The 18,262-nt window shown below is 42.8% G+C and overlaps 1 protein-coding gene across 2 annotated transcripts in view; it reads left to right on the top strand.

Moving 5' to 3' along the window:
* Window positions 1-12,725, top strand: part of SLC25A37 (solute carrier family 25 member 37) — a 36,918-nt gene extending 24,193 nt beyond the window's left edge. Inside the window, exons 2-4 of one of the 2 annotated variants that reach the window (XM_060250816.1) lie at window positions 5,981-6,209; window positions 10,113-10,169; window positions 11,241-12,725. In XM_060250816.1, the coding sequence (XP_060106799.1) occupies window positions 5,981-6,209; window positions 10,113-10,169; window positions 11,241-11,761 (807 nt within the window). In that variant the 3' untranslated portion in view covers window positions 11,762-12,725. Of the gene's footprint in view, window positions 1-5,980; window positions 6,210-6,243; window positions 6,434-10,112; window positions 10,170-11,240 lie in introns of those variants that run through there. The other variant, XM_060250817.1, reaches the window with a different exon arrangement.
* The last annotated feature ends 5,537 nt before the right edge of the window (window positions 12,726-18,262 follow it).

Here is an 18,262-nt window from a genome sequence, read left to right as displayed (position 1 = left end):
CCTTGATTTTGTATGTAAACTGGGAATACTGGAGACATAAGGCTGTGCATTTAAAGTGATAGGATTGGTAGTGTAGATGAGGAGAGGGGCAGGGTGGGGTAGGGAGGAGATAGAATTGTCTTTGTAAGATGAACCTGAGAATCTGTACGGCTCTACCAGTTCAGTTCTTATTAACCTTCATGATACAAGTGAGAGGTAGTTTCTGCTTCATTAGGACACTTGCAGTGCTATCCTGTGTGGAGTTAGGCTAGTCGAAGCACATTGATTTCAGTGTATTTAGTCTGATGTAAATGTAAGTTTAGAATAGTACTCTTTGGGTTAAGTGGGACTTGGTAGAAATCACAGATCTCTGTGAAACAGAAATTGCTCTGTGTGTGTGTGTGTGTGTGTGTGTGTGTGTGGTATTCAGACCAGCATTTGTAGGAAAGGAGAGGGGTGTTACTCAATATTCCTTCTAAGCTGTGGAGTCTTGTGAGCTACTTTGTGAGCTACTGACATTAAAGTGCTGCATAAATCAGTTTGCTCTGGGGCCATTTTTCCTGAGTTAAGACAAAAATGTGTGAGCTAGAGGCTAAAAAACTGAGCTAGCTCACACTAACTCAGTTTAGAGGGAACACTGGTACTAATCCTTCCACTGCACTTTTCTACTGATTGAAAGTGCCACCTCCCTCCAATACTGTGGTTAGCCATTTAAAGGAAAGTTGATGGATGGTTGTCCATTTTTTGTTTTCCCTTAAAGAGCTATAATGGGAAGGAGACAGGTTTCAGTTTGTGAATGCAGTTTTCATCCCTCTCCGCAGCAGCTGTAATTGTCTTTTTTTTTTAAAAGATCATGAGACAGTTGTATCACAGATCCCAGCATCTCATTTGACTTGATCCTTTGACTCTGACTGCATGTATTGAAAAGTTGTCAATGTCCATATTCTGTGGTTAATGAAACGTCTGATATTTTAAGCCTACTTCAGAGCTGCAGTAGATCTAGATGATGACGATGGTGTCTGCATCCGCTATCGCACTGATGGCAGCCTGTTCAACCTGAGGCGACTAAAGGCTCACTCCAAGACAATGGAAAAACTTATCCGAGAGCTACTGTTTGCTGATGATGCTGCACTCGTCTCCCACTCGGTATCAGCTCTGCAGCATATGACGTCCTGCTTTGCAGAGGCTGCCAAGCTATTCGGCCTAGAAGTTAGTCTGAAGAAGACAGAAGTTCTCCACCAGCCTGCACCCCAGGAAGATTATCACCCTCCCTGCATCACTGTGGGTGCATCAGTTCTGAAGACAGTCCAGCAGTTCAGCTACCTGGGGTGCATCATCTCCTCAGATGCCAAGATCGACAAGGAGATTGACAACAGGCTGGCAAAGGCAAACTGTGCATTTGGCCGACTGCACAAAAGAGTGTAGAGCAACAAGCATCTGAAAAAAGGCACAAAGATCAATGTTTACAAAGCGGTTGTGATGACAACCCTCATCTACGGCTCCGAATCGTGGGTTTTATACCGTCATCACCTGCGACTCCTTGAGCGCTTTCATCAGCGCTGCCTTCGCACCATCCTCAACATCCACTGGAGTGACTTTGTGACCAACACTGAAGTCCTCAAGAGGGCGGAGGTTACAAGCATCGAGGCACTGCTGTTGAAGATGCAGCTGCGCTGTGCAGGGCATATTTCTAGGATGGAAAACCACCGCCTTCCCAAGATTGCTCTGTATGGCGAACTTTCCACCGGCCATCGAAATAGAGGGGCACCAAAGAAGAGGTACAAGGACTCCTTGAAGAAATCCCTTGGCACCTGTCGCATCAACCATCACCAGTGGTCTGACCTAGCCTCAGATCGCAAAGCATGGAGGCACACCATCCACCAGGCTGTCTCTTCCTTTGAGAAAGCACGCATAGTTGGTCTTGAGGACAAAAGGAGATTGAGGAAGAATCGCACTGCTACAGCACCAACCCCAAATCAGACTTTTCCCTGCAGCCACTGTGGCCGGATCTGCCTGTCCCGCATTGGTCTTGTCAGCCACCAGCGAGCTTGCAGCAGACGTGGACTACTGCACCCTTCTTAAATCTTCATTCGCGAAGTCAAGCCGAGAGAGAGACTTCAGAGGTCTATGGGTGGGCGTTAGATATTGTTGCTAGTCATTTGGAATTGTCAGGTGACTGAAAAGGTTTATAAAAAGTGTTTTAAATTTAAATAATGGTGATCCATTTTAGTGTACTTTATCCGATGTAGCAATATTCTTGTTTCTTATATGGAGAAGTCCAAATAAAGACACACTTCTCCCCAGCTAGAATGTTGAAATATAGTTTTCTTATTAATAAGTTCTTCCTCCTACATGACCTCCACGAGAACTAGAAACTTGAAATTCTGCAGCTTTGTGATCTACTCTTCCCCCAGCATCTTGAAACCAAAATAAAGGTTTTTCTGAAATATTACAGAAATCCGCCTTGTAAAGATTAAATACTACAAACTGATCAGCGTACCTTTTTGATTGCTTTAAAAATCATGTGTTAAAGCAAACAGTCCTGATTGTGCTGAGGCTGGTTGCTTGTGTTTGGCTGGTCCCATTAAACAAAAGATTTGGAAGCTGGCAAATTGGTGTTTATCCACTGTAATTCCTCCATTACATTTCTAGGGATTTTCAGCAAACAAGGTGATCATCATGGATTATATTTGCATGCTTTTCATCTTTTTGAAATAGGTGGTTATGTCAGAGTGGGATTTACTGTACATGGGTTGGCAAGAAACCCTGGATTTAAAACTTGCTGTTCCACTTAGGTAAACATTGTACAGAGGAGGAACTCCCATTGCTTAGGCAGGGCCAGGGGCCTGCACAGCCAGTTGCCCGGCTCCTGAGTGGTTTTGCGTTCTGAATTGGAATGCAGCTCATCAAAGCTGAGGCTCAAGTGGCTTCACCGGACTTGAGTAGACTTGCTAGGCCCATTGCTGGATTTCTTAGCTGCTTGAACAGCTCACACCTGAACCAAAAGAGACAGCCCTGAAGAACTGCAAAGCATCTTCTCTAAGGCAACTTTCTTGAACAATTAAAGCAGAAAATGGAGACTTGAGGATAAAGAGTAACTTTGCAACTTGAAAGCTAGGCCGCCTCAGACATTCCATCTCTTGGCCCCATACCTTGTTGCCTGAGGAAAATGTTGAGTCTTCTTAGGTACAGAAACCTAGAACAGGGGTGTCAAACTTGCGGCCTGGGGGCCAAATCAAGCCCCTGGAAGGCTCCTATCAGGCCCCTGAGCAACTGGCTGTCATCTGCTTCCTTCTCCCTCTCTCTTGCTTCCTTCTGCATTGCAGCTTCCTTTGCATGGCTTGCCCTATCACACAGGAGCTACAGCGCAAAGCCTCTGTTTTCTCCACTGGCTGACGCTCCTTCCTTGGGGAGGAAGAAGGGGGAAGAATACCTTGCTTTGTGAGGCTGTCTCAGTTACACAGCAGAGCCACTGAGCCAAGCCTCTCATCCTTCTATTGGCTGAGGCTCCTCCCTCTCTCGATCCTCTGGGGGAAGGAACGAAAGAGCCAGAGCTTTCTTTCCCAGTTCCTTGGATCACACGGGAGAGATACAAAGAAAGCATCTTTAAGACCAATGAGTGCTAATGTTTTAAGCATGTTTTATTCTTTAATTGTGTTGTCTGGGCCTTAATAACGTTTCTATCTCTTGCTACCTAACCTTAAATAGGTACACACGTGGCCCGGCCCAACAAGGTCTTACTTATGTCAGATCCGGCCCTCATAACAAATGAGTTTGCCACCCGCCCTGCCAAGCTTCATTTCCCTCTGAGGACTTCATTCAATTTTCCGAATGGAAAACCTGGGAAATTCTGGGGAGCACTGAAATAAGGACTCTCATGCTGTAGACAAACATCTATGTGTGTTTCAGAAATATTGATACATACATTTGTAAGACATTTTCCTATGAAAGGTGTGTTTGGGGAATTGTTTAGCAAGATAGATGGTGCTGTTTTGCAACTTCCAGAGATTGGAAGTCTGGTTGGAGGGTAGACAGTACAAACCAATGACTGTAGACATAGTACATAAGAAAAAAAGAGCAAGAGTCCAGTAGCACCTTAAAGACTATTTGTGGCAAGGTATGAGCTTTTGTAAGTCAACGGTCACTTCACATACAGCTAGAATGTGAGTCCATCTGTCTTTATATCTTGAGAGAGTGCACTCTTGCTCTTTTCTACTGCTGCAGTCTGACTAACATAGCTACCCAGGCTTGATCTATCTCCATAACTTAAGAAGGCATCATGTGTTTGGAGTTAATAGTGTAGCTGCCTGGAATGACCACAGAACAACTGATGGATGCTTGTTTATTTCAATTTTAACCCTGCTTTTCAGTGCTTCCAGGGACCGGAATCTAACACAAATAATGATTAAAGTGTTGGATAAAATGCTGCCTGTGTAGAGAGCTTTCAATTCTGCTGGATCCAGGCATGATCCAAGGATGCCTGACTGCTCCCCTAAGAACATAAGATGAACCTTGCTGGATCAGATGAGTGGTCTAACTAGTCCAGCATTCTGTCTCACACAGTGGCTAACCAGTTCCTTTGGTGGTCCAGTAAGAGTATAAAAGCCAAGGCCTTTCCCTGTTGTTGCCTCCCAGCATTGGTAGAGATTTACTGCTTCTGAACAGAGACAGCCCTACCTTCCCTGAGAGAGTATTTGGCAACTCTTGGGCCTGCAAAGGAGAAGCCTCTGCTTCTTGTGGGAGTAAATTCTGTTTTCCTCAAAGGATTGTGATGGATGGTGCATTTTGTTAAATAATTCAAGTGAGATCCTGGTTTGGAACTCTTGAGCATGTGCTGTTGAGACGCAGCAACTTGTTGATATTTGTTTGTTGTTTAACTCTATGATGTACCCTCTTACTTCGATTTTGATATAGATCTTCAGATGGTTATCCTTTAGAAAAATGGGCTCAAGGATTTTCTTTGGTTTCCTCAAGAAAATGGATATCTCCTGTTGTGTGATGAGATTAAAGATGAGGCTTTAGGACTGAATGTTGCTGTGTCCCTCTTAGTACAGTCCTACACTTTCTTATGATGTGTCTCCCTTCGTATGCAGAACCATCACCACTTCTCTCTGCAGCTTACATTGAGTTGGAAGTGTAAGGCAGTGTGGAGTTCAGTGGATTCTTAAGTTGACTGAGCCTTGTCTTGTAACATTCATCACTCCTGAGTCCAGAAACCACTCTTTGGTGGATTTTGGTGCAAGAGCATATACCTGTAGTTTGACTGACTTGTAGCGCCCTCTGCTGACATGCTCTTGAAGTTCATGGGGACTTCACCCTGAGCGAAAGGGGGAGCCGTGAAGGACACAGCTGGACTGTTGCCTACCAACCTAGTCTCAGGTTAAAATGATCTAAATTATTGAGAGCTAATGTAGTTTATGCATAGGGAGTTGGTGTTTTCTGGGGTCATGTTTCAGGTCCTTCAGACTCAGACTGCCTTTATGGTCTTGGGCAAACCAGCTTTGAGTCTGTAAAATGGGCATAATAGTGGACTTGTGTACTTTGTATAAGGCTTTGTATTCATGCAGTCTTTCTATTTCGTTATCTTTTTAAATTTGTGTGCTCTGTATAAGCTTTATACTTGTGCAATCTCTCTTTTTTTGCATCCTGTCCTTCCATACATTGTTCTGTTCTCAGTTTTGTCCTCACAACACTCTGGTTCAGTTGGTAGGGCTAAGAACCATGATGGGCCCAATGTCATGAAGTGAGCTTTGTGTCTGAATGGTGGTTTGAACCTGGGTCACCCACATACTAGCCCAGCACTCTAACCACTACACCACATTTGTTCTGTATATTGAGGCTGGATCGTAGGTTAGTGTCAGAACACATGCTTTGCTTGCAAGATGTCTCAGATGCAATCTCAAGAGCTTGCGCTGTTCCTCCCACCCCACCAGTGGAACTTGATTATAAGGTAGAAGTGATTAATGAATATACTTATACTTTCTTCTTGTCTTTGTTACAGACAAGGATGCAAAGTTTGCAGCCCGATCCCAAAGCCCAGTACAACAATGTGTTTGAAGCCCTGAAGAAGATTATCCGCACTGAAGGCTTCTGGCGGCCATTACGAGGGATCAATGTCACCATGCTGGGAGCGGGCCCGGCCCACGCACTGTACTTTGCCTGCTACGAAAAAATGAAAAGGACTTTAAGTGACATTATTCATGATGGAGGGAACAGCCACCTGGCCAACGGTATATTGACAGCACCCAGGGGTGCAATCCCCACCCTTTGCTCACTGCGTACTTTTCTTATGGTCTGACATCTTCAGTCTGCATTTCTGGCTTCTAAGGAAAAGACTCTGGGAAAAGACTATCCTTGGCAACCTAGGCTTCTCTTTCCCACAGGCGCCTGCAGTGTTTAGATGCTCATGTCTGAAGAATGCGGAAGATACGTAGTGTTAAAGATCCTCCGAAAAGTTAGATATTGCAAAGCATTTGACCATAAGTACCTTTTGAGTTGGGAATTACTGGGAAGTAGATACTTCAACGAGAGCATTCCAATCAAACAAGCCTAGCACAATGAGAGCTCCAAGAAAATGGTTCTTAGGTCTATCCTTTTGCTTTTGAAATCTGACATTATTTCTAAATTTTATCAAATTTGGCTGTCATGGCGTTGAGAATATTAGACCAGTCTTCTAAGAGATCAGGACAAAAATTTATCTAACCCAGTAGTCTGTTTCCAGCATGAGGCAGTCAGATGCTTGTGGAACCTTATAAGCTTTTCCTTGCTTATGTCTATCACCTGGCATTCAGAGGTATATTGCTTCTGTATATGGAGGTTCTGTTTGGGATCCATGCTGGTATTAACCTCTGCTGGTGAACCTTTGCAATCGTTATTTGAGTACATTCTCCAGTCTCCATCTTGCAGTTCAAGAATTCTGTACTTAGCAGTTTGTAATCTGTAAATGTAATTGAAAATAGCCTATGATTGAAAAGTTTTAAAAATTTGGGCTAAATGCAGGAATGCAAATCTTTCACTGCATATAGCAGTGTGCTGGCTTTTTGAATGGTTGTGCATATATGTTGTATTGTTCAATGTGCAGAACCGTGTAACAAATACACATTGCACATGTCTTGGCTCGTTATGTGAGTGGTACCCTGTCATCTGGATCTGTGGCAGCCAAGAGATGATGCCACCTTTGCTGATTACAGCCAAGCCAGAAACCATATGTGGGCTGTATACTTTGTATGCTGGAGGCTTCTTACTGCCCCTACATCACAGCCAGATGTGCCCAGAATTTGTAATGGGCTGAAAGTGTCCTTGGGTTTGCTACATTCTGAATGGTAAACCAGTTTGTACATTACATGTTGTGGACTATGCACCTCTTTGGTCTAACTGGTAAATGAACCAAGCAGTAACTACAATGAGGTTGTATCTGAGGTATCACGACAGAAGCTTTTCTGTTACTAACAAACACAGCTTCCTGTTCTTGCACCATTTCCTCAGGTACTAAGTATGATTAGAATCTTCTTAGAATGGGAAGTCTTGAGTAGAGTTCCTGTTTGCAGTAACATCTCAATTCAGAGATCTTGGCCAACAGGAGTTTCCTAAAGGCCCAACTAGATGAAAATGGTGACCTCAAGTTTTCACCAGGGGACGTGCTGCCATTTGGACATATGGACATATGAAGCTGCCTTATACTGAATCAGACCCTTGGTCCATCAAAGTCAGTATTGTCTTCTCAGACTGGCAGCGGCTCTCCAGGGTCTCAAGCTGAGGTTTTTCACACCTGTTTGCCTGGACCCTTTTTTGGAGATGCCAGGGATTGAACCTGGGACCTTCTGCTTCCCAAGCAGATGCTCTACCACTGAGCCACCGTCCCTCCCCAAATTTTGTAGAGTTCCCACCAGGGAACTTCTTTTAATGATGCTTGGAGTGATGTTGGTTGGGACCACTGCAGCATGGGGGGTGGTGGGAAGCTCCTGCTGCCCCCTTTGCCAATTTTCTGACCCAGAATGGCACTGGATGGGGCTTTATTTGCAGATGACATCCCTCCCCTGTGCACCATTTAGGTCAGAAAAAATAGCACAGGAAGGTAAAAATTCCATCTCCCACACTACAGTGGTCCCTTGCAGTGCTGTTACAAGGATTTCCCTAGTGGGAACTCTCTACAACATGGCAATACATCCCCAGGCCAAACTGAGGGACCCTGTCTCATCTAACTTGGCCTTGAATCTCTTGTTAGTCTATAGAGCATGGGGTGGGTGGAATGAGTTCCAGTTTGGCTGTTGCTCCAAATTGGTTTTTGAATTAAGGTTTCTCAAACCTGAAGCTTTCATATGTGAACTGGGTCTAAGAAATTTTCACCTTTCACCCTATAATGGTGCATATGCACAGTCTAAGGTGAGTACATCCCATTTGAACAACCTGCACCTCCTGATTTTGGTAGTGAATACATCATGTGACTGGGATCTGTTCCCAAGGCTTTATATGTAGGTACTTGTCCCATTTCAGTAGAGACCCAGTATGATGTTTTGGTTAGAGTGTTGCATTAGGACTGGGGAGACATGGATTCAAATCTTCACTCAGCCCTGAGGCTTGCTTGGGAGACCTCAGCCCAGTGTCTCCCAACCACCCTCCCAGAGTTATTGTGAATATAAAATGGGGGGAGAGGAAAGCCTGAGCTCCTTGGAGAAAGGATAGAATTACGGTGGATAGATTTTTTTTCAGCTGTTGGCTAGATTAGTTTAGTGTCCATGGGACAGGATGTGACTGACCTTGCAGAAGTCTGCCTAATTAAACACTGAAGGAGACATCTTCTTGGAGGATAGTTGCACATTTATTTACGGCCAGAACAGAGAAGACTGGGAGATCCTATCTCTTTTTAGAGCTGATTTTACCATGAGGCATTGGTTAGTTATGATACTTAGGAAGAAAGGAGTAAACTTTTCACCTGTGACTGATACTAACATTTATGGGTTTCTTATATTTCATTTGTTTTGGACCCAAAGGACAACAGTTTTATGTAGCATTCCTTCTTTTAGCATTGAATAGAATTGTTCTCCCTCTCTTTCCGATAGGTGTCCCAAGTTTGGATAGATAATATTTCTAAGAACAAAGGAGTAAAGAAGGCAGTATCTACCAAATAACAATTAGAGCAGTGGCATTAATTTCTGAAGGGACTTGTCTTTCATTCTGTGTTCATTGTGATTTAAAGATTTGAATGAGGGTGCCGCCTTCTTGTTCATTTGGACAGGTGAAACACTGAAGTCATTCTCCTTCAAGGTAAAGGTAGTCCTCGGTGCAAGCACCAGTTGTTTCTGACTCTGGGGTGATGTTGCATCATGACGTTTTCAAGGCAGACTTTTTACGGGGTGGTTTGCCATTGCCTTCCCCAGTAATCTACACTTCCCCCCCAGCAAGCTGGGTACTCATTTTACCGACCTCAGAAGGATGGAAGGCTGAGTCAACCTTGAGCTCAGCTACCTGAACCCTGAGTTTCCCATTAATAAGTTGCTGCAGAGGGTGGTGTTGGATGAAAAAGGCATTTGGTGATGGTTTGGCCTCTGTATAAACTTGTGATATCACAAGTTAATACTTACTGGAGGGCAGTACTTTGCGTTACAGAACTACACTAGGTGTGAAATGAGTTTTTGAATGACTGACAGGACCGTGAGTCACGTGTTTTTCATTGTACTCATAAAAAGATGTAACTTATGAATGAGATGCTCGTTAAAGAGCCAGGATTGCCTGCATCTTCCTGTTTTGAGTATACTGTTGGTGGAAAGCCATTATGAAGTCTGCTGCCTTGCAATGCATGGGATTATGCATTTGTAGGCAGGTTGAAACAAAGCAGCTTTATTCTGAGTAGATCACTGGCCTTTGTTTGCCAAGTTTTGTTTGTCTTGATAGCAGCTCTTGAAGGACTTCCACAGTCGTATAGAGCTGTGACTGGAGATGCAGGAGACTAAACCAGGGACCATGGGGTGAATAGTCTCATATCTGGAACATGAGTTTTTTTAAGGAGTGGTGGTTTTCCCACTTTTTATGTGATGGGCTGCACATACAGGGAAGATTTTACATTCAGAAGCCAGGCTAAGAATTGGTTGGTCAAGGAGTTCATTGTGAAAGGAAACTTTCTGTCTGTCTTTCAGGAGTAGCAGGGAGCATGGCCACCTTTCTACATGACGCTGTTATGAATCCGGCCGAAGGTAACACTGTTGGGTACAGAATGCGGTGGGGTTGAATGGAGGCAAGGGCAGTATAAATATCAGGATCTGTGTAAGAAGCATACTGGTAGCACTCTGAGTGTTTAAATATGTTGTCTCACAATTAACCTAATTATAATGGGCTCTGGAAGTTAGACTGGTAATGCCCTGCATTGCAAGAATTGAGGGAGTAAGGAAGGAATGGCATTTGGGTTTAAACAGCAATGGCTACCTGAGTTTCCTGACTTTGCAAGCTCCCAAATTGCTTTTTAAAAGGGCATCATTCTAACTGAGCAGATATAGGCTTTGGTGCATCTCAGCCCTTAGCACATTTTGCGTATGCCTGTGATGAATAATACATAGTTCTAAGTGAATAGACAAGTGGTAAGTTTCCATGATGGAAGGCCTGACCTGGATGGGCCAAGCTAGCTCTGTCCTAAGCTAAGGCAAGTCAGCCTTGGCTAGTACTTAAATCAGAGATCATCAAGAAATTCCAGGGTTGCTCTGCAGAGGCAGGTAGTGACAAATCACTTCTTTTGGTCTCTTTCCTTGAAAACCTCACTGGGTCACAGCAAGGCAGACTGCAAAATTTCTCTGATCCTCCTTTCCCTCTTGCAGTCATTCTCAACATTTGCCCCTCATTGCTGGTGTGAAGGTAGTGCTGGGCAAGAACACAGCTGGTTTGCTGTGCTTGCACACTCCCTCCCTTGTGTGGAGCGCGATTGACAGTGCTCTGGTTTCAGAAGCTGTAAATCAAACTCCAGTTTATTGTAACATCTGAAAATGCATGTGTTGAGGTAAACTGGAGTTTGTTTCTTCCATAGCACACCGTGACATTGTGGAATTTTGATTTGAGTCTTCTCAAACCAGGATGCAGTGGTCACATTCTGGAGGTGGAATGAAAGGAGCGTGTGAACTCTGCAAGCAAGCTGTGTTTGTGTCAGCAGTGAGTTGATGAGGTTGTTTTAATGCCTGAATGCAGCTTGTGACTTGCAACTAACTTGGCTTCTCTGTTTCTTCCTTTTCCTGCCATCCTGGCTTGGGACCTGCCTGACCTCTTGCCACTTGGGCCAGTGGTGAAGCAGCGGATGCAGATGTACCACTCTCCATACAAGACAGTCTTGCAGTGTATCAGGACTGTGAGAAGGACTGAGGGGCTGGGGGCCTTCTACCGTAGCTACACCACTCAGCTCACCATGAACGTCCCATTCCAAGCCATCCACTTCATCACGTATGAATTCATGCAGGAGCAGATCAACCCTCAGCGACAGTACAATCCTCAAACGCACATTGTCTCGGGGGCTATTGCCGGCGCTGTTGCGGCTGCAGCCACAACTCCCCTGGATGTCTGCAAGACTCTCCTCAACACTCAGGAAAACATGGCCTTAAGTTCTGTGAACATCAGTGGACACCTCTCAGGAATGGCCAACGCATTCAGAACAGTTTACCAACTGGGGGGTGTCGCTGGGTATTTTAAGGGGGTTCAAGCGCGAGTTATATACCAGATGCCTTCAACTGCCATTGCCTGGTCTGTGTATGAATTCTTCAAGTACTTCCTTACAAAACGTGAGGCAAACAAAAAAACGCCATGTTAAAACAGCGGCCCCAGAACTGCCAAGACAGATGCCTTGGGTGCAAACTCTCCTGGCACCTTTTGTCAATTAGGAAGGTTTCTGGTAGATTCATCGCCATGTTCTGTTTTAGTTTTTTGGAGAAGTTCATTTTTTCTCTTCCCACCATCCCTTTTGGCTAAACCAAATTGTGTAAGGACTTTTTTTTTAATAATACAAGTATTTATAATTATATTTCAGTTTGATAAACTGTGATACAGAGTTGTAAAAGAGTATATTGTTTCTTCACTGGAATGCTTTTGGCTGCCCAGAGATTGATCTCTGGGGGATTGCTTTAAAAAAACAAACACAAACACACACACAAAGATAAAGCCTTTAACTGAACAAAGTTTTATATAGAGAAATTGTGTAATATAAATAGGTGGATAATATTTATCCTTTATTTTTCTACATAGTTAGTCGGGTGGCTTGAAAGTGTGGCAGCTGATGACAGAGGGGTTTTTAAAAAGTGCTTAATTGTTTTTCAGTAACCAGTAGCGTACCATTTCCTGGTTTTCCTGAACCAGAAGGTGTTTTAACTCAACATCATAGTGGTAGTGCTTAGATGCATGCTTTGAATACTCAGCTTTAAAAGATCTTGATGCTTCCATACATACAATTGTGTCAAGATCAGTGGCTGCTTCTGGAAATCTCTTCCAGCAGTTTGCATATCAGAGTAGAAAATGATTTCTAAGCATATTTTTAGGAAAACACTTAAAGGTACATTAAAAAGAACAAACCTCCATTTCTGAGCAGGTTTTGTGACTTTTAATTTATTCCTTCTCACTAAGCCCTGGACCCTGCTTTGCACATAACTGGCATGCACAAGGAAGTCTGTTGCACTAGTGTGTATATGTAAACACTGACGGCCAAGTGTTTTGCAGGAGCGGGGCATCAGTTTACATTTCTGAAGAAAGCTCAAACTGAATTGCTTGTAGGCTTTTTTTTTTTTGTAAATAAAAGATTGACCAGGGAAGGCAGCTGTTAGCTGCAGTGCAGCAATCAGGCCTTGGAAAACAGAAGCCTTAAAACAGGAAAAGAAAATCAGGCTGTATTCTAAGCCAAAAGTCAGCAGTGTTTGCTGTCAGCCATCTGAACTGTACAAATGAAGGCGTGCAGAAGGGGTTTTAGCACTTGTGTGATTGCTTTGCATTTTGCTGCTGTGAAACCTTATGCATTGTGTGGTGTCCAGGGGAAGGGTTTATCAAATCAACATGCACAGTTTTTAAAATGTGCGTATGTGTTTTTCTTCAAGCAGGGATTGGGCCTGGATGTTTTCATGCCCCTCCTCCTCTGCTTGCTACTGCCCATTCTTCTGGTAAATGAAACTCTAGAATGGGGGGAAATGCCTTGGAATGAAGCCAAACAATTATATGTGAGAGAAATTGTAATGTGCTGTTTTTCAAAATGTAATCTTCAGGTTGCACCTAAAACAGGACTACTGCCATGAAGTCCCCCTCCCCAAACATGTAGGTTTGCTTTCCCCTGGTTGTGATAACATGGGAACAAACATAGTATAATTCCTGGTTCTACATCCTTGATTGCTGTTTATGAATGAACATCCATGGTGTAATAACATGGTGTGAGTGATCCAGCACATATGGGAGGAGACATCTTTGCAGAGAAGTCCTGTGCCAGGGAGAAGACACTTAATTCTGCCCCGAGACAATTCATGATCCAAAGGCCCTAAACTGGCAAAGGGAAATGGCTGGAGTCACCCTGATGCCAATGAGGCTATAAAATGAATTGGACTCATGCTTCAGCCTCCATGTTGATGGAGTTTGAATCTGAAAGTATAGTGTGTAGTATGCTATTGTCCAGCAGGCAGGTGCTATTGTACCTGCAAACTGTTTGCCATTGCTAAATGGTTCATAAAGTACACAAGGTATTCCCCCCCCCGATGCTTGTATCTCTATTTTATTTTTAAATTGTGTACAATTGACAAAATTGTTTCCCCCTCTGTGTGTGTGTGTGTGCACACATGCTTGCAATGAAGGGTCCCTTTCCAGAGTCTTACAACAGCAAAAAAGAAGAGGAGGAGTATTTGACAAGATATCTGTTAAACAATTTTATCTCCTGTTTTTGTCAGCAGATGTGGAACAGAAAGGTTATTGTTGCCAATCTTGATCTAAAAAGAAGTCTGGTTTTTTTAAGTGAATGACTTTCATGCAACTGAAGGATTTTATTCAAGACAGGTACTGCTTGAGTCTAGCTGTTGAGGTTCCTGTTTATTGTATTTAGTTTCTGATATAGTGCCTTTGGCATTGAGCACCAGACTGTAAATGCAGGATACAAGTTTATAAGCAAAACAAGCCAGCATCTGCAGATTCCCTTAACCTTGAATGATTTTGGATTATCAAGGCAGCAAATGGTGCCATGTGTGGTTATAAACAAGGCTACCACCAAAGTGTCCCATCTTTGAGATTTTATTTGGTTGGGCAAACGGAATGACTGTGACACTACTATTTAAATCTGAATGTCTATGTACTAAGGCTTGTAGCCTGGTTTCTCTTCAGTCGAAAGTAGACATTAAATTTCCAGTCTCCTTAGAGATAGCATCTGTAATATTGATCATGGTGTTATAGCTTTTCAAAGGTTCTAGGCAGAAACAAAAGATGTTCTCATGAACTGGGCAAGAATGTGTGTGCTTGCAAAATTATACTTTGCTTCTGAGGACTGAATTTGAGTCAGTTTTTATAAACTAGCCATCAAGAAATATAGCAAAGTCCTTGAACATTTAAAAAAAAATTGCACATTAGGGAGCATTAGCCTAGCATACTAGTCTTCCATGTGTACGGATTTCTTTTTTGAATGCCCAAGAGCTTGAACATACCTAGCAAACTTTCTGTCTTAAAACAGCTGGTCTTTGAGCTATATCACTACCTGATTTTTAAAATCTTATTAGTTTCTGTAGCAATTTGCCAAGTGGCAGTGAGGAGGTATAACTTTTGTATTTAGATTGCACCCCAATGGCTGTTTTACATGTGTCTGGGTCAGATATGCATTTGAGAATGCATCTGCTGCTGTGGTCCAGAGTGGAAAGCTGCAGTTCCTGGATGGAAGCTGAATGGAAAGTGAGTCCTTAACTAGACATTACACTGCTTTATGGGTCTGCTCTGAGTCCTGTAAAACCAGTTGTGACCTGCGAATTCTGCACTGAAATGAAATTTGCTGGCATATGGGGGCTTGATTCAGATTAGGAATTATGGGGGCTTGCTTCAGATTGGGGGCAAACTTCCATCAATGTGCATAAGTTTCCGCAACAGGGCAGATAATTTCAGGTGGGGGAAATGGTGTGTATATGTGGGGTGAGGGGCTTAAAGTCCTCCCTTCATACTACAGCCCTAATCTAAATCAGGGCTCTGTATTATATAGTGCAACAGGCCTTTCATTTCCCACAATACTTGTTCCCATTTGAAAGTGCTGTTTGCTCTTTGTTTAAAACAGATCTTGGGATGTTTCATCAACTAGAATGACCTTAGGGACTTCTTAGTATTTCCTAAAGGAAGCATCTGGAGTGGAATTCTAGTCGCCCAATTCTGGTAATCCAGAATTCTGGGTTATTACATTTTAACTCTGAACATGTGGTGCTCCTGTTTCTTTCTAGTGGATACGCATTAATGTTTTAATTGCTGAATCTTCCATTTGAAGCACATTCTAATGTCATGTCAGGGTGCATCTTACCTTGGCTGGGAATTCTCTATCAAACATGAAAATATACCATTTAAAATGTATTTGAAATGGGTTTAAAAACAAAAGACATAGAAGCACAGTCATTGCTGCTTTGCCTGCTGCAACCGCACATTATTTTTTGGATGAGGATTTTTTTTTTAAGTTTGCTGTTTTTAAAATTACCTTTTTATGAGTTTACTAATGTCAGCTTCTTAAAAGAATGTTTGGTAGTGCTGAAAGGTGAGTTTCTGAAATGCTGCTACAATTATAACACTGGAGTTCCTGAAATAAATGATTTGATCTGTTTGCCGGAATCATGCCAGTCTGCGTGTTTTTTAACCACTTGGATTGAAACAAATTTGAGTGGTAGGGAATGTGGGTAGGGGTAGTGGGTAATGGTAGCTTAGGAACTATGCTGTACTTCTACAGATGTTTCACTTGACTTTCATGCATAGGTACATTATTACTTCATTTATTGTAGGCCATTTTAAATCGGTGAGAAAGGCTGGTTATAAATTAAGTTGTTGATATTGCTAATATGCCTTCCTTTTGCTAATATGCTAATATGCCTTCCTATGCCGTCACTTTCTCTTAGTACCACTTCACACATGAAAAAAATTTCCATTTGACCAGAACATCCTCTCTGTTCTATCAGTGGTAGAGCTATCCTGTGTGTTAGAAGACTGCACTGCGACCAGAGTATGTGATTTAGACAGCCCTATGTTTGTAATGTGAAGGGAAGGTTCACATCCTTAGATGTGCAATAAACATGCCAAGGCTAGTTGAGTGTTCCACTATGCTCATGTCCAAGTAGTTATCCCAGAGGATACACTGTAATGACTGGAATTATCTTGAGAGTCAATGTGATGGTGCTGAACTGGGAAAAGGGAGACAGCATTTTCAAATAGTTGTGTGTGCCATTAATTACAATAGATAGCTTTTGGCAAGTCACAAAACGTGAATATATAAAGATGCCTTGACCTGCTATAGAACACTGGTCCATTTTGTTCAGTATTGTCTCTTCTGATAATGGGTTCCTAGTATCTGCCACCTGAGTGGTGTTGCCAGGGATTGAACCTGGACTTTACTTTCTAGTAGCCTACTATATCTGCATGCCACATTTTCTCCTGCCTCACACAATGATAATGAACTCTTCATTTATATTAGCATTCATAGACGATGCTTCCTCTGAAGGATAGTTTAAAAAATACTGCCAAAAACACATTTGTCAAAATAATTCATAACCTGCTTAGTAGAATGGTCGCAGACTTTTCCAATAATGCAGTGAAGCAAGCTACTTTTGAGGGAGCCAAACACCAACAGTACAGGCCCCAAACAAAGGCCCCATAAGATAACCTCCATAGTGAGGGTGTGTAATAAATTTATGTGTGTGTGTTCCTTTAATTGTTGGTAAGCTGCAGTAGAGAAAGGGGGGAATGAATGAATGAGGTGATTGGTTGGTGACAGTGTGGGCAGAAGTAAGTGTAGAGAGAGAGAGGTCAGCAGTTAACTCTCAGCAGAGTGACAGCCGTTAACAGTCAAGTTGTGGTTAGTCAGCATCTACAGTGTCTGAGAAGCAGTCTTCTGATTAGAATCCCATACTAGTGCTACGAAACGTATTAATATTCCGGAGGAGAAAAGAAGCATACTTTGGAGGGCATATTAGGGGCTAGATAGGCTGAATCTAATATTACCAGAGTATTATAGGAGTGCGAGACAAAAGCTGTCAGAAAGCTGAGTTAAGAAAAAGGAAGATTTGAGAGTGAGGAGAGTGTGAAGTGAAAGTGGCACCTCAGTTATAAGATTACTATTCACTGTAGAATTATGCTATAAACATCTTGAAACCAATACACTTACTGAGCAAATAAAGTTTTGTTTTATATTAGCCTGGAGTCCCATGATATTAAATTACAAAAGTCTCATCTTCAGGGGCACATAGTCCAATGAAGCAGCCTTAGAACTTGGACACAATTCAGTTGGGAAGATTAAATAAAGTGTTCAGAATTGAATTGCTGGTGTCAGCATTGCATACATTAAGAGGGAAGCTGTGACAGAGTATCTCTCTGGGAAAAGCATAGCATGCTATTGTGCTTTCTGCCCTCAAAGCTGCATTCCCTTCATTTCAGAGGAAGGAAATACAAAAAGGTGATGGTGCACACATACACAGTTCCACTGTCACTTGTCTGGATTATGCTTCAATTAGTAAAACATTTGTTCAGGGCAGAAAATGAGCTGCAGATGTTTATCCCATTTCAAGGCATGAAGCTCTTAAAAGAGAAGTTGGGGAGGGTTGAATTGGCCTGCTATTTCCTTTTATGATAAACTATAATTTAATAGATCATAGTAAATTGTACCGAGGTTTATCAAGCAGAAGTGTGCTCCCGGGTGAAACTAGATTCCCAGGTACAGGCCTAATTCAGATTTGGACTGTGGTGAGAGGGGAATTAAGCCTTGCTTCTGTGCTGATAATCCCACCTGGAACTGCCCTGGGGAGCTGCTGTGTTCCCCAGTGGGCACACCTGGAAATCAAGTTTCATCTGGGACACGTGCTTGATGTTGCCCAGGCAACCCTTCCCCACCACGTATTAATGCAGCTAGGCTCCGTATGTAGGAAGTCAGGGATAAAGATCCTGTTAATGCAATTACTTATCTCCAAGTCTCTTTTTGTACTGGAAGAGCAGAGTCTCCATCTCCAGTAATGTGATGGAAGGGTTTCACAAACAGGGAAACATCGTGTGAACTAGGCCACTATGTACATGGCTGTATGCAAGAAGAAGCACTAAATTGTATGTTATTGAAGGGCCACAGACCCAC

This window comes from Heteronotia binoei, chromosome 12 (genome assembly GCF_032191835.1).
Source record: "Heteronotia binoei isolate CCM8104 ecotype False Entrance Well chromosome 12, APGP_CSIRO_Hbin_v1, whole genome shotgun sequence".
Classification (NCBI taxonomy): domain Eukaryota; kingdom Metazoa; phylum Chordata; class Lepidosauria; order Squamata; family Gekkonidae; genus Heteronotia; species Heteronotia binoei.
This window is presented reverse-complemented; position numbering and strand designations above follow the sequence as displayed.